The 14,252-nt window shown below is 41.5% G+C and overlaps 6 protein-coding genes across 11 annotated transcripts; 2 read left to right on the forward strand and 4 right to left on the reverse strand.

The window, feature by feature from the left end:
• Positions 1 to 468: 468 nt before the first annotated feature.
• Positions 469 to 831, forward strand: LOC125297624 (histone H4). The gene has a single exon (XM_048248081.1). The coding sequence runs from the start codon at positions 520 to 522 to the stop codon at positions 829 to 831; it is 312 nt and encodes a 103-aa protein (XP_048104038.1). The 5' UTR covers positions 469 to 519.
• Positions 832 to 1,408: 577 nt separating this feature from the next.
• On the forward strand, positions 1,409 to 5,475 carry LOC125297595 (histone H2B 1/2-like). 6 transcript variants are annotated; one of them, XR_007194073.1, is made up of 3 exons: positions 1,409 to 1,832; positions 3,702 to 3,818; positions 4,533 to 5,475. XR_007194073.1 is itself a non-coding variant. In XM_048248046.1 (2 exons), exons 1-2 carry the CDS (start codon positions 1,462 to 1,464, stop codon positions 5,113 to 5,115), a joined length of 384 nt encoding a protein of 127 aa, XP_048104003.1. In that variant the 5' UTR covers positions 1,409 to 1,461; the 3' UTR covers positions 5,116 to 5,475. The 6 variants fall into 6 exon arrangements, 3 of the variants coding, with proteins under 3 accessions (XP_048104003.1, XP_048104002.1, XP_048104004.1); XR_007194074.1 differs by having other exon boundaries at positions 5,103 to 5,475; XR_007194075.1 differs by having other exon boundaries at positions 3,707 to 3,818.
• On the reverse strand, positions 2,323 to 3,151 carry LOC125297597 (histone H3). The gene has a single exon (XM_048248050.1). It carries the CDS (start codon positions 2,777 to 2,779, stop codon positions 2,369 to 2,371), a length of 411 nt encoding a protein of 136 aa, XP_048104007.1. The 5' UTR covers positions 2,780 to 3,151; the 3' UTR covers positions 2,323 to 2,368.
• A 1,891-nt stretch (positions 5,476 to 7,366) lies between the features above and the next one.
• Positions 7,367 to 9,448, reverse strand: LOC125297734. The gene is made up of 4 exons (XM_048248187.1): positions 9,055 to 9,448; positions 8,748 to 8,841; positions 8,295 to 8,408; positions 7,367 to 7,803 (listed from the first exon to the last, which is right to left on the reverse strand). The coding sequence occupies exons 1-4, from the start codon at positions 9,103 to 9,105 to the stop codon at positions 7,367 to 7,369; spliced, it is 696 nt and encodes a 231-aa protein (XP_048104144.1). The 5' UTR covers positions 9,106 to 9,448.
• Positions 9,449 to 9,669: 221 nt separating this feature from the next.
• On the reverse strand, positions 9,670 to 10,420 carry LOC125297606 (histone H2A-like). The gene has a single exon (XM_048248062.1). It carries the CDS (start codon positions 10,403 to 10,405, stop codon positions 10,028 to 10,030), a length of 378 nt encoding a protein of 125 aa, XP_048104019.1. The 5' UTR covers positions 10,406 to 10,420; the 3' UTR covers positions 9,670 to 10,027.
• A 1,370-nt stretch (positions 10,421 to 11,790) lies between these two features.
• LOC125297583 (histone H1-like) lies at positions 11,791 to 12,372 on the reverse strand. Its single transcript, XM_048248031.1, has one exon. It carries the CDS (start codon positions 12,346 to 12,348, stop codon positions 11,791 to 11,793), a length of 558 nt encoding a protein of 185 aa, XP_048103988.1. The 5' UTR covers positions 12,349 to 12,372.
• Positions 12,373 to 14,252: the final 1,880 nt, after the last annotated feature.

Genomic DNA, 14,252 nt, shown 5'->3' on the forward strand with positions numbered 1-14,252 from the left:
ATTCTTCAATGGGCATTTAAGGAGTAGCCTAAAAGGACTTTGATAGGGCCTATTCAGTCGGCAATGTGTCACTAACAAGGGTATGTACTTTGACTAAACCTCATGCATTTCTATGGAGGATTTTTTGAGAGCTGTGTCTCATTAGAAAATCTCTGACCAGGTTAACTCACTGACTTCCTTTGCTTGTGCTGAATAACAAACGTCTCGTTGACTCCCATCATATTTTCTATTCTTGCACTATTTACCTAATTATTTTTCTTAGGCTGTTTAGTTAGTTAGTTAGCATCCAGGGGTACTTGTGTACTAGATTAGTTAGGCCAAAGTCCTTTTAGGCCACATCACATGTCTTGTCGCTTGTATGTCGGCACTCACTGAGTGACGTCAAGGAGGAGGTTCAGCTCTCTCGTCGGGCCACACAGTCTTCTACTAGGTCCTCTTTTCCGACTATTTCAACACGAGGCATAAGCTTTTTGGCACGTAAACTACTTTGTGTGTGTGTGAGAGCGGTAATCTACAAACATGTCTGGAAGAGGAAAAGGAGGCAAAGGTCTCGGAAAAGGGGGCGCCAAGCGCCATCGCAAAGTTCTCCGCGATAACATCCAGGGGATCACCAAGCCTGCTATCCGCCGCCTGGCTCGCCGTGGTGGTGTGAAGCGTATTTCTGGTCTCATCTACGAGGAGACTCGTGGTGTGCTAAAGGTTTTCCTGGAGAACGTGATCCGTGATGCCGTCACCTACACCGAGCACGCCAAGAGAAAGACCGTGACCGCCATGGATGTGGTCTACGCTCTGAAACGCCAGGGCCGTACTCTGTACGGTTTTGGCGGTTAACCTGTCTTCTGTCTCTAATTTAAAACCAACGGCTCTTTTCAGAGCCACCCAACTACTCTAAAAGTATTTTTTTCCCTAAAACCTCATGAAGTACGAACATTTGACATGTGCTGCAGATACACGGAAACACGTATCTAAAAGTGAATAATTAGCTTCCGCCTGTGCCCTATTTTTGTTCTTGTATATGTCACTTAATGTTAATTTCCTTAAAAAAATAAGACTGCAGATTCCTAAACTAACGTAAGCACCCACCTCATAAGTACATAATAATAATAAGGGCACACTCCAGCCCAGTAACTACAATCACAACCGTAACAAAACTGTAAACGAAACCGTACATTTTATGCAGTATAAGCTATATATATTGTCCAAATATACACATATATAAGGTTATATAAGGTTCATCAATTAAATACTATTCTGAAGCACTAAAAAAACATCTTTGTTTTCTAATGAAAGGGTTTTCTGGTTTTCTGATAGGGCCAACATACTACGTCATTTTTAAAGTAGCCAATCCAAAAGAGCGTTTTGCCGTGTGCTATTTGCATACTGACATTTTAAATAGTGTCTACGCCAGCTGCAAAGTCACGTTCCGTCAACGAAGTCTCAGCAAGACTAAGACAGATCACTATGCCTGAACCCGCGAAGGCAGCGCCCAAGAAGGGATCCAAGAAAGCCGTTACCAAGACGACAGGAAAGGGAGGAAAGAAGCGCAGAAAGACCAGGAAGGAGAGTTATGCCATCTACGTGTACAAGGTCCTGAAGCAGGTCCACCCCGACACCGGTATCTCCTCCAAAGCGATGGGCATTATGAACTCGTTCGTAAACGACATCTTCGAGCGCATCGGAGGAGAGGCTTCCCGCTTGGCTCACTACAACAAGAGGTCCACCATCACCTCCAGGGAGATCCAGACCGCAGTGCGTCTGCTTTTGCCCGGTGAGCTGGCCAAGCACGCCGTATCCGAGGGAACCAAGGCCGTCACCAAGTACACCAGCTCCAAGTAAAGTCGAATCTCTTAAATCCCGAACTAAAGGCTCTTTTAAGGGCCACCCAAAGTTTCTAAGAAAAGTACATTCCTTGTTTCATTTCAACTTTAACGTAAATACTGCGACCGGTCCACTTGAATTACACACTGAATAACACTAGATGAGACGTTAACTACGGCCTTAGAAGCTGAAACCAGACCCAAGTTAAGAATACTTGACGTTAAACGTGGTCCAATAATCATTTCAAACAAGAGAAAACGCCACGTTAGCTACATAAAATACTCGCGTCCCTTAAATACGTATTATTCTGGCCATTTCCTAAAGTGTTCGATTAAAGCCCATTCCTTTCATTTAAACATTTTAAATCATTTTATGTTCATCGCGTGCCCCTCTTTACACCTAGCACAGTGCTGCAACAGATTGATTTCTTGTTATGTTTAACACGGATGTCAGTTTCAGACTTGATGGCATTTAATTCATTGTTGTCCTTGTTTTTAGATAAGATTGTGTGGCTCTTAAAAGAGCCTTTGGTGTAGTCGTCAGACTAAATTTAAGCACGCTCCCCACGAATACGACGAGCCAACTGGATGTCCTTTGGCATGATGGTGACCCTCTTGGCGTGGATGGCGCACAGGTTAGTGTCCTCGAACAGACCGACCAGATAAGCCTCGCTGGCCTCCTGAAGAGCCATAACGGCAGAGCTCTGGAAGCGCAGGTCGGTCTTGAAGTCCTGGGCGATTTCTCTGACCAGACGCTGGAAGGGCAGCTTGCGGATTAGTAGCTCGGTAGACTTCTGGTAACGACGGATTTCTCTCAGAGCCACGGTCCCAGGCCTGTAACGGTGAGGCTTCTTCACGCCACCGGTAGCCGGGGCGCTTTTACGGGCAGCCTTGGTGGCGAGCTGCTTCCTCGGGGCTTTGCCACCAGTAGATTTGCGAGCAGTCTGCTTGGTTCTTGCCATTGTAAAATACTCTTTGAATAAGCTTACTGCTGCAGTGCAGTTCACGCATTTAAAGTATTTTCAAGTCACCGCCCCCTATTACGTCGTTTTTTCCCCTTCACTGATTGGCCACCCAACTTCTTGTCTACCACAGAAGGGTTTTGTCATTCTTCAGAAGATGACCTTGTGTTAATGTTATACATTGTCTAATATTATTTATTAGAGCAAAGATAAATAATGAGCATTTTGAAGCTCATGGTGCCATTGAATTCAATAAGTTAACAGTGACTTCAGGGCAGCCAATCCGTTTTTACTTACACATGACATATTAGGGGTTTGCACGTCGCCATATTGGAGATACTCGCCTCATTAGAAAGCATTAGGCACTGAAGTAAATCCCTAATATTGTCAAGGAAAATGGTTAATTATTGCCGTGTTTTAGGTTGTACCAATAGGTCAGACTGAGAAAAACATATATATATATGTAGACAACGGCCATATTGGCGTGACAAACTAGCCTCATGCATTTCTATGGAGTATTTTTTGAGTGCTATAGACCCGTTTTCTGTTTGTACACAATGATGAAGTAGAACGTTTGCGCGCGCATTTTGGCAACAGAAGTATGGAGGAGATACACAGCTTGTCAAGCTATGCAATGGGGATTATCAGCTAAAGATCGCGAATGTTACTTTAACAAGTTAACTTTAACAAATGGTGTCCGACTTACAGATCCATCTTCTATTAATACATGGGTTGAAGATGTTAGAAAGTGGCCAAATATACAGTGGCCGGATATATATACCTATTTAAATGAGAAACCAAGTGTGTACACCAGAGAGAAATTACGAGCCTATAAGTCACTGGATGCTTATGAATACGTTGTCTGTGGACATGTACAGGATGTCAAATACCATGACATAGACTCAGAGTTTTGTGTTTTAAGAGCAGAAGTTCTCCCTAGTCAACGACAAGGACACAAGACAATGATGTAAGATGCTTGGGTTATAATCAACAAACGAGAAACCTACATCCTCACAGCTAATTGCACCTGTATGGCAGGGTAAGTAGTATTATTATTTGGTGTTGTAGACTTTTAGATAACAGTTCAGAGGTGCGTTTCCCAAAAAACATAGATGAACTAGCCTATATTAACAAACTTAAGTCAGCAACGTTGTTGGTTAATGCAATTAATCCAACGTTGTTGGTTAATGCAAAAAAGTTGCTAACAGGTAGCATAACATAGCATATAAGTTGCTGTTGCTATGGTTTTGGGAAAGCATCGAGCCTCTTTGATCTAGTTGTTATGCAAAGATGAAATAACCAGGTGATACCAAGATCCACGCGAAGCTGGTTAGGTGCAGGTAGATTGCAGGAACATACTTAAATAGCAAAAATAAGATAGCTCTACCGCACACTGTTGACGTTTACTCGAGTCGTTAAATCGAGTAAACGTCAACAGTGTGCGGTAGAGCTATCTTATTTTTGCTATGAAATAACCAGGGTTTGAAACTAACATTTTCATGAACACAGACAACAGGGTTCAACATGTCAGCAACCAATATAATTCAGTTATAACCTGATTACGTTTAGGATACTTACCGGTAGTCATATGTCTAGTAAGTTAGATGTTTATTACCATCTAGTAAGTTAGATGTGTACCTACCTCATAGCCAGAGTTGAGATCTGTTTGAGTGTTACTTTCAAGCCCTGGTCATAACATTATGGATCAGAATGTATGTTTATTAGCCTACTGTATGTTTTTGTGAAATTTCAGGCTTGGGTCATGCTGCAGCCATGCAGCTGCAATATTATTCAAAGTTGAGTTATATGGTAGGATGGGAAGGACAGAGAAAGAAGCGGTTACTTCTGGAGTGTGCATGTGGAAAGATGTCAGCAGGAAAGAAGTCACACCGGCTCCATTGAGGGATATCTGCTTCCAGAAACCAAAAAGGCTAGGCAGGCAACTTTCAGCAGCTTCAACATCTACTAGGAAGAATAGTATCACACCCAGAGGCATGTAGTGTATAATAGTTGACAGAGCCTAGATAAGTTTCCTTTTGCCATTGTGCGTTTAATTAATTCTCGGGATTTCTTTTCAGTGTTTTGACACAATAATAGCCTGAGAAAGGTGTTGATAATGCAAAAATGAACAGGCTGACAGACCAACATGGCTGATTTTTCATTAACACACTCAGTTTGAATAGTTTCACTATTATGTTAGTTTGAATGTCTTCAGATTACTGATTCTAGAAATTAGATTGTTATCTACAGCTTAACTGGTCTGGTTTTTAGAAATATTCTTATGAAGCACACTGATTGTGTCCTTTTGTTGCTCTATTGTCAGTGTTGACAGATGATGACATTCGGGAACTGCGGGATGTGGACCCAGGTGCTGCAGTGCTGACAAGCCTTGAAAACAGTGACACGGGCACAGCATCATCTGACACTGATTTAGAGGAACATCCAGACTTACCTGAGCCCTTGACAGCTTTATGGGATGCAACACTAAGGGAGCTCTCACCACAGGACATGCAGGTGAAATGTGAAGATACATTTCATAAACTAAAAGCTACACTACAACCTCAGCAATGTGAGAAACTGGAATTTGTGACACGGCAACAGTCAAAGTCAAATGAGTGGCACACCTATAGGGCTGGTCGGATCACAAGCACCAAACTTCACCATGCAACCACAACTGACAAGATAAGCAAAACATACCTAAAATGATATAATGCAGTACAACAAAACAGAGTTAAATGTCCCATCTGTGCTCTGGGGTCAAAACATGGAGGAAACAGCAAGACAAGCCTACACTGCATTTATGTCCCAAAGCCATCCAGATTTCAGCATCAGCTCATGTGGCTTAGTAGTACAACCTTCTGAGCCACACCTTGGATCATCGCCAGATGGGATTGTAAGATGTTCCTGCTGTGGCAAAGGGGTGGTAGAGATAAAGTGTCCCTACAAATATAGGAATAGCCTTCAAGGATGTACAGAAGACAAGCAGTTTTGTCTGGACAAGTCATTTTTTCGTTGAAACATTCGCACACATACTATTATCAAACTCAACTTCACATCTTTGTCTGTGATGTAAGCTATTGTGACTTTGTGTTGTGGACGAAGGAGAAGTTCATTGTGCAACGCATCATAAGAAATTAAGAGTTTCTCCAGGAGGCTTTGCCAAAAGCACATGACTTCTTTATCTCAAATGTGTTGCCTGAATTACTAACAAGAAGACATGATCCTGTCTTGGTGTCACAGAGAGCCTGTGAATACTGTGAAAGACCAGATTTTGGTAAAATGATAATCTGTGCCAAATGCAACAACCACATTCACTACAGTTGTGCACAAATAAAAAGGAAGCGGGCAACATGGTTGTGTAGGAAATGTGTGAGGGTAGAGGCTTGAATGCCTTCATGTACGAGTGGGCAATATGATGTATTGTGATAAAAGACCATATATGGTGTTAGATGTTGGTTATGGAATGTTTTTCCTTTGTTTTTGAAGTTAGATAAAAGTTAAATGATGCACTGACTATCTACAGTAATAACTATTCCAGATCATATATATAGATTAAAGATCCCATTGTGTAAATGTTTGTGTTATTGACTGCTGTGTCTATGCACTTCAGTGCAACAAGATATTTAAAAGTTGTACTCTTTAATTCAATGTATGTATCAATAGATATAATTTAGACCTAAAAGTATTATTGTTTACAACATACAAAACCAGTTTGATTATAATATATTGTACATACTCCTACTATCCATGTTGTTATTGTTTAATGAAATGAAAATGGAATGAAACTCATTAGTAACAACATTACAAATAAAAAAGTTAAACTACACTCGGAATTGTTGAGATAATCTGGGTGGAGGGAAGGACCATTACACACACCAGTATCAGCCAATGTGGGGAGGTTTATTAAAATTCATTAAGTAACAGAGAAGAACTGTAACAGTAAGCCTAAATACATGTTTTACAAAAAGTAAAATCCCTTTACATGTCATACATATTTATGTGTAACTCATTTGGGAACAACACTCTTACAGAGGTTTGTGAGGGCACCACATACAATAACAACATCATCTAGTATGTTAACCTGCGACACTGGAATAACTGTCTGCAAAATCTTAAAGTTTTTCCACCGACCAATTACTCTTTCTACATGGATCCTTACACGGAAAGTTGTCTAGCTGTGTCCACTTCCTGTGCAGAAAGCTGCTTCTTTCCTTTTGTGAAATGAGGGATAATGTAGGGTTGCACCATAGGCCGCAAGCTCGTCTCTGATGAGAAATCCTCTGTCAGCTAAAACCTCATCCCTAGGCTCCAAAAGTTTTAGGAAACCTGACTCATTAGTGATCTGCTTGTCTGAGACCCTTCCTCCCCACCCAGGAGACAGAAATGAAATTGCACCAGCTGGACTGATGGCGATCAAATATTTAATGGTGTTGTTGTGTTTATAGTTTGACCATGTCTGGGCCCTGGCAGTCAGACTACTAGGTCTAGCTATGAAAATTTCGTGCAATCTATTATGCACCTGCATCTTTTAAAGTTAGCTTGAATATTTTTGGCATATTTTTCAGTATTGCACCCTTACTTGGCCATTTAATGAGTGGCTTGAGGATGAAGGCCATAGCAGGGACCCAGCTCCATAAAAATATTTGATATGGTGGTTTTTGATACCTGAAATCTATAAGCCAAGTCAGTATTGCATAGGCCCAACCTTAATTTCATCAATATAATCAATAGGTGGTCCTCTACTGTAAGTTTGTTGTGAATTCTCTCTACGCTGCCCATTATTTTGGTAATCAGCCACTCAAAGACTACAGAGGTCAGTCCTGTGAGAAAAAGCAATTGTGTAATGTTGCATTTAACAGTGGTGTAGGAGAATGTAGATTTGTGTAGATCCTCTTTCAGCTTTACATTTTCTGCTCGTAGTGTCTCCAATTCCTGTCGCAGGTTGACATAGTCCTCCTGAAGTTGACAGTATTTCAGGTTCAGATCATCATATTCTCTCCTTGGAACTGGGATGTCCTCTTCAGCTTTAATATAGAAAAATGAAAAATTAACATGTGCGGTAACCAATGAAAACAAGTTCACAATCCAGGGTATTTCACAGTTCCACACAATGAATTTTCCAAACATGACAGAAAAGAAGATACATTATTGATTTCTCATCAGAGACGAGCTTGCGGCCTATGGTGCAACCCTACGTATCCCTCATTTCACAAAAGGAAAGAAGCAGCTTTCTGCACAGGAAGTGGACAGAACTAGACAACTTTCTCGTGTGAGGATCCATGTAGAAAGAGTAATTGGTCGGTGGAAAAAAGAAGATACATTATTGATCCCAGGGAGAGATTTCTCCTCTGCATTTAACCCATCCAGGGGACAGTGGGCCTTGCAGGAGCACGCGCACGCTCACACACACACACACACACACACACACACTACGAGCAAACTGACTCTTTCAGTGAGGGTGGGAACTGTGACAATCAATCAGTTAATTGTAAGATGATAATTAATATATTCATACCAGGACAATGATCCATGCTGCATTCTTGTTCTGGAGGTTCTGGAGTTTCAGAAGGAGCACGTTGGTTTGCTGCAGCACTAGGTCCGTCTTCTCTCCTCCTTTTCCTGTGTGTACCTACAGTAACAGCAGAAATATACAGGTAGACTCAGCCACATGTCTCAAAACAGCAGCTGTAGGCTTATTAAAAACAAAATGCAGCACCTAAACGAGGTGGAGCAGCAAAGCTAGATCTAACGTTACGTGTCAAATGTTTTCGCTAATCCAGAAGTCGCCAAATCAGTCGGTGAATGCACCATGAACAAAGCAAAAAATTGGAAGATTATCTAGCGTTTCTACTTTGGACACATCAGTTAACTGAAGGGAATTCAAGGTTAAGTCACAGGGTTGACAGGTATGGCTTAGGGGAAAACAAACAATACAAAAAACGACCGAGGAGGGCAACTCTAATCCTACCTGTCCATCTTTGCACCTGGGTTCTGGCTTTGTTTTGTGTATGTAAACACAGATGGCACAAAATCAGGACTACTAGAGTCCAATGACATCTCGCCTGCAAAAATAAAACACAAACACGTCTGTTTAGCTAGCAAGCTATCAAACTTTTAAGCTGCATAGCAAGCTAGCAACTACTACTAGCTAAATCTTACTCCAGTCTATCCAATTTAAGCTGCATTTTATTATTATTATACATCATACAATCATAAATGTAAACAAGGCTTTCCTGTAATATTAAAGAGTAGCCTATCTAGATAGATAACCTTACCTGATATAAAGTGGGCGCCGCAGACACGAGCATTTTTGATGATGTCCTCATTCCAGTCCACACGTTTAATAGCTTGCAGCCACAGACGCCTTCGGTTGCTCTGAAATGGTCGTGGTCCTGTCGGAATCCTATAAAACTTAAGTCCACTGGTTGAATAGCGGTTAGTACAACCGTACACGCAACAACCTGACATGTTGATGCCTTATACAGTTCGTGAATACCTACTAACTGGTTGCTACCTCCTCTTCCTCAATCAGAACTGCTGGAAAATAACACGACTTCTGTTGCCAAAATGCGCGCGCAAATATTTGCTGACGTCGGATGTAAATGGGTCTATTTCTCCACATTAGAAAGTCTCTGATAATACTCCATTGTACTTCATTCACTGAGTATCGCCAATATGGCCGCGCGTGCTGGGTTGCCATGGTTACCGGCCAGAACGTGACGTCCATTGGTTTCCATATTGGCGTTACAAACTAGCCCCATGCAGTTCTATGGAGGAGTGCTGTGTCTCCTCATTAGAAAATCTCTACAGACCCCTCACATCCTGGTCACACACACACCTCCTTCCCTATTGTAGGCGATAGAGGGCACTGTTCGCCAAAACCAGCCGACACAAAGAGAGCTTATTGCCCCAAGCAGTCAGTGTTGAACGCTCAGAAATAGTCCCCACCCTTATACTGATCAAAGTCAATCAACACTGTTCTGCTCATCTAACTCATGTATACTTCAATCTTACGGTTCCAACATTGTTATTAGTAAATTATAGCACTGAACTGCCTTGCACTATATTTATATTCAAATCTTAGAGGATATGAAGTTAGCGGATTCTGATTGTGTTCAAGATAAATGTTAACTGGGGTGAAGAACATGGACAATTCAAATTACCAGATGCAACATGGAAAGAGCTTTAAAATGATATAAGTGGGCGGCTCTTAAAAGAACCGTTGATGGAATTTTCTGAGAAACCAATTTACTTGGACTTCTCAGTCTTCTTGGGCAGCAGCACAGCCTGGATGTTAGGCAGAACACCACCCTGAGCGATGGTCACTCCGCCGAGCAGCTTGTTCAACTCCTCGTCGTTACGGACAGCCAGCTGCAGATGGCGGGGAATGATACGAGTCTTCTTGTTGTCACGGGCAGCGTTACCGGCCAACTCAAGGATCTCAGCCGTCAGATACTCGAGCACAGCGGCCAAGTAGACCGGTGCACCAGCGCCAACACGCTCGCCATAGTTACCTTTACGCAGCAGCCTGTGCACACGGCCCACGGGGAACTGAAGTCCAGCCCTGGAAGAACGAGTCTTGGCCTTCGCCCTAACCTTGCCTCCGGTTTTCCCTCTTCCACTCATTTTCAATTAAGTTCTTTGACGTAATACAACTTTCAATACTGAATGTAAAATGACCAAGTGAACGTTAATTTATACTACATGCCAGGCTTCCATTGGTTTAACTTAAGATGAAGAGAGCCAATCACCTTCTCCCGCGCGTCAGGCAATATTGTGTCTGTGTTGGCAACGCCCCCTTAGGGGGAACTGGCACCTTTTTATTTACTGAATAGTACTATAACAACAACGTAGCCTACTTAAACAGAGTACGCAGAACATAATAATAAGGCTTTAAAACAATATAAGATATAATATATTGTATATATTATAATGATATAAGACAGGAGACACATAACATGTTTAAACACGAAAACAAATCCCTAATTTAATATTGCAATATACATCCAGTAGTAACAGAGACTTTCTAATGTGGAGACACAGCACTCAAAAAATCCTCCATAGAAATGCATGGGGTTAGTTTGTCACGCCAATATGGTCGTTGTCTACACATATCCCACCCCTTCCTCGGCAAAACATCGACATATGAATACATTGAGCCAATCATGTGGTGTGATGTGAATACATTGAGCCAATTATATGGTGTGTTGTGAAGACATCATGCCAATCATGTGTTGTGATCTCGCCGCTGGAGCAAGATTGGTGTCGTGAAGCCTTGCGCACGCGCAGTTCGACCCAAAGACTGTGCCCGATGAGTGCCCATAAAACGTTGGTATATGGCCGCCGAGTGGAGGGACTTGCCTAAAAGGACTTTGGTGTTAGCGTTCTCCCGCGCATGGCATCCTGGGATACGAGAGCGAACATTTGGGGGGTTTATGTCTGTATTTCTCCTTAGTTTTGAGTGTAATGTTAGCGTCTTTATTGTAACATGTTTCCCTTTTAGTTCTCCCTCGTGTGTGATCCTTTTTGTGTGGGGGGGCTGCGTCCTCCCCTGTATGTGTAGTGTGTGTGTGTCTGCTTGACGTGCCCCGTGTGTATTGTGTTCTGAGTCTGTGTCCCTGCTCTCATTCTCAGCTAATAAACCTTTTGATTGGACAACTGTGTGTGTCGCTATCAAATCGTTGCATTATCATGGGAAATATAATGTTCAGATATGCCTCACATTATTATAATGACATTGTATAACAACCCTCATAGTAATAGTGTATTTGGTATATTTTATTTTTTGCTTTTATTTTTCCTTCCAACTTGCTTAGGCCCCCACTTTGAAAACCACTGAACTAGCTAGGTCAACTGCGTATTATGTTTTGAGTATTATTACTGCTGAGTGGTTAAGATATTCAGAAAGTTATTTTAACTGTAGGTCAAATAATTAACTTGAATATCAGCTTTTGATAGATATTTGGGTGGCTCTTAAAAGAGCCGTTGGAGATGAAAAATGAAGTCTTAATTCACTTCGTCTTAGGGGCCGACTTACTCGGCTTGGCAGCTTTAGGCTTAGCGGTCTTCGGCTTGGCTGCCTTGGCCTTCTTTGGTGCTGCAGGCTTCTTGGCCTTCGCGGACTTGGTGGCCTTCTTGGCGCCAGCTGCCTTTTTGACCGCCGGCTTTTTCGCTGTTGCCTTCTTGGGCTTCTTTGCTGCGGCAGGTTTCTTAGCTGCAGCCTTCACCTTGGGAACAGCCTTCTCGGTGGACTTCTTGGCCTCAGCTTTCGCCTTGTTCAGCTTGAAGGAGCCGGATGCACCAGTGCCTTTGGTCTGGAGCAAAGTTCCCTTAGAAACGAGACTCTTGACAGCAAGTTTAACGCGAGAGTTGTTCTTCTCCACGTCGTAACCGCCTGAAGACAGCACCTTCTTCAGAGCGGGTAGAGAGACGCCATTTCTTTCCTTGGAGGCGGATACGGCTTTAACGATGAGCTCTCCGACAGTCGGTCCTGTTTTCTTGGGCTTTGCTGCCTTCTTCTTCGGCGCTTTGATCGTTGCCGGAGCGGGAGCTGGAGCGACTTCAACCATGACTATTTCGGATTTGAAACAAGCGATGAAATGTTCTGTTAGTAAGATATGACAGCAAAATGTCACAGTGTTGTCTTTAAAGCAGACATGAGAACCTTACAGACACAACTTCAGTATCTGCCGCGCTGCCGCTTAAAACATGACCGCTTGTGTTTTCTGCTGTCACATATAATGAAATATTTATTTTGAAACACGACATTTAAATAAAATAATATCTGTAACTAAGATAATAGATGTTGAACTTCTAAATAAGACAAAGAAATCCAATTACGTATTTATATTGGTGTTACAAGACACTGACAATGACGGGGGTGGCATGGTAAGAGTGGAGATCGTGTTTGGTTTCAGAGATAATTTTATGAATAACAAATATAATTAGTAATTTTACCCAAGCCATCAATCTCCCTTACCCATGACACAATCCTTGATAATAATATTAAATTATTTTGACTTTGAATTGACATAGGCCTACAGTTAATTTCCAGACAATGGTCAATTTAGTCATAGTAAAGCACAGTTGGCTTGTGCTTGTCCAATAAAAACAACTTTTTTACACCCTGTTTATTTATACACAGCTGCTCTTGTTAGCAGCAACTCCTCAAATGCTGGAATCTAACAGACCGATGATGGGTTACAATATAAACTCATTACACCAGTTTATTGACAAATAATGTTTTGCCAACAGTTCTGCTTTCTTGGTCATGGGTCTATTCAGGAAACATGCCTACCTAGGCTAATTATGTCTGGAAAATGACACTTCTATCGTTATTCTGGTTAGTAGGCCTGAGAAGGACCACAGTTCTGGCAACATGGAAGGCACACAAAAAATAAAAAGCAACTAGGCCTACCAAAAATATAAATATTGTCATTAATATTTGAATAACTGGAAATTCTAGGACGTTTGTAACTGACAATCTAATTTCACAGTAGAGAAAGCAGTAGCAAACCACCTGCATAAACAGACAGACACAAAGTCTCTGCTTGTGCAGTTGCATGGGAAATGAGAAAACTAACACAATACTGTTTCTAGTTAATTTACTGTTTACCAGAAGATGGTCAAGTCACTACAACAAAATTTAAATCATTATAATCAAATCACTGCCAAGATAGTCCTGACAAGTCTGAAGTGGTTATTCATTCAATGTCCCTGAAGTTTGAACAATGTTCTTGAGGTATACAAGCAGTTCAACAATGTTCTTGAGACATACCAAGCCTTGAAACGTCTATAAATCTAGGTTGATGGTGTCATCAGCCATCCACCCCAATGGTGGATTAACAAAATAATTAAATGCCACTGTCATCGACATTTGCATATGGTTATGAAGTTGCTGCATAAATGATGCTCAATGATCAAATGGTCTTTTAGATTGCAGATACAGACCCACAATAGTGTCACTATAGTCTAACTCATGGGTCAACACGCTTTGCTAGAACAACCTGTATGGACACTCATAGGGACAACATCATCTCTCAGATGCCAAATTCACTTAAACATGACTTTAAGTGTTTCGGTCAACAACCACCGTCAGGCTATTTTTCCAAAATTGATAATGTCATGCCTTCCTCATGGATATGTCTTCCCTGTGTTGGGGTCACCATGGTGACAGAGTGTCTCAAATTGCGATGGACCTTAACATCTGTTCACCTTGCACTGAATTATTTAGCTAGTTATTGTTTGCATGTTTATGTTTTTTGTTGATTTTTAAAATAAATTATTATTGATATTGCTGTTGTTATTACTATAAGGCGTATTACTATGCTTATGTAGGATTTTTTACTTTATTTGATACTATCATTCAAGTTCAAGTTCTGGCAAATACCATATAGGGCCTACTTAAACATGTATTCATCAAGATTAGTGGGTAGTCCATCAGATAGAATGATCAGGGAGTAGTTGATGTGTG

The sequence above is a fragment of the Alosa alosa genome, chromosome 7, assembly GCF_017589495.1.
Source record: "Alosa alosa isolate M-15738 ecotype Scorff River chromosome 7, AALO_Geno_1.1, whole genome shotgun sequence".
Lineage (NCBI taxonomy): Eukaryota > Metazoa > Chordata > Actinopteri > Clupeiformes > Clupeidae > Alosa > Alosa alosa.

Excerpts from the sequence above, each read along its gene's own strand:
- LOC125297624 (XM_048248081.1), top strand. The coding sequence starts at position 520 with ATGTCTGGAAGAGGAAAAGGAGGCAAAGGTCTCGGAAAAGGGGGCGCC.
- LOC125297595 (XM_048248045.1), top strand. The coding sequence starts at position 1,462 with ATGCCTGAACCCGCGAAGGCAGCGCCCAAGAAGGGATCCAAGAAAGCC. Across the intron at positions 1,833-3,701 it reads ACCAAGTACACCAGCTCCAA|AGCAGAAGTTCTCCCTAGTC; the intron begins GTAAAGTCGAAT and ends TTGTGTTTTAAG.
- LOC125297597 (XM_048248050.1), bottom strand. The coding sequence starts at position 2,779 with ATGGCAAGAACCAAGCAGACTGCTCGCAAATCTACTGGTGGCAAAGCC.
- LOC125297734 (XM_048248187.1), bottom strand. The coding sequence starts at position 9,105 with ATGAGGACATCATCAAAAATGCTCGTGTCTGCGGCGCCCACTTTATAT. Across the intron at positions 8,842-9,054 it reads CGGCGCCCACTTTATATCAG|GCGAGATGTCATTGGACTCT; the intron begins GTAAGGTTATCT and ends TTATTTTTGCAG. Across the intron at positions 8,409-8,747 it reads CCAGGTGCAAAGATGGACAG|GTACACACAGGAAAAGGAGG; the intron begins GTAGGATTAGAG and ends CTGTTACTGTAG.
- LOC125297606 (XM_048248062.1), bottom strand. The coding sequence starts at position 10,405 with ATGAGTGGAAGAGGGAAAACCGGAGGCAAGGTTAGGGCGAAGGCCAAG.
- LOC125297583 (XM_048248031.1), bottom strand. The coding sequence starts at position 12,348 with ATGGTTGAAGTCGCTCCAGCTCCCGCTCCGGCAACGATCAAAGCGCCG.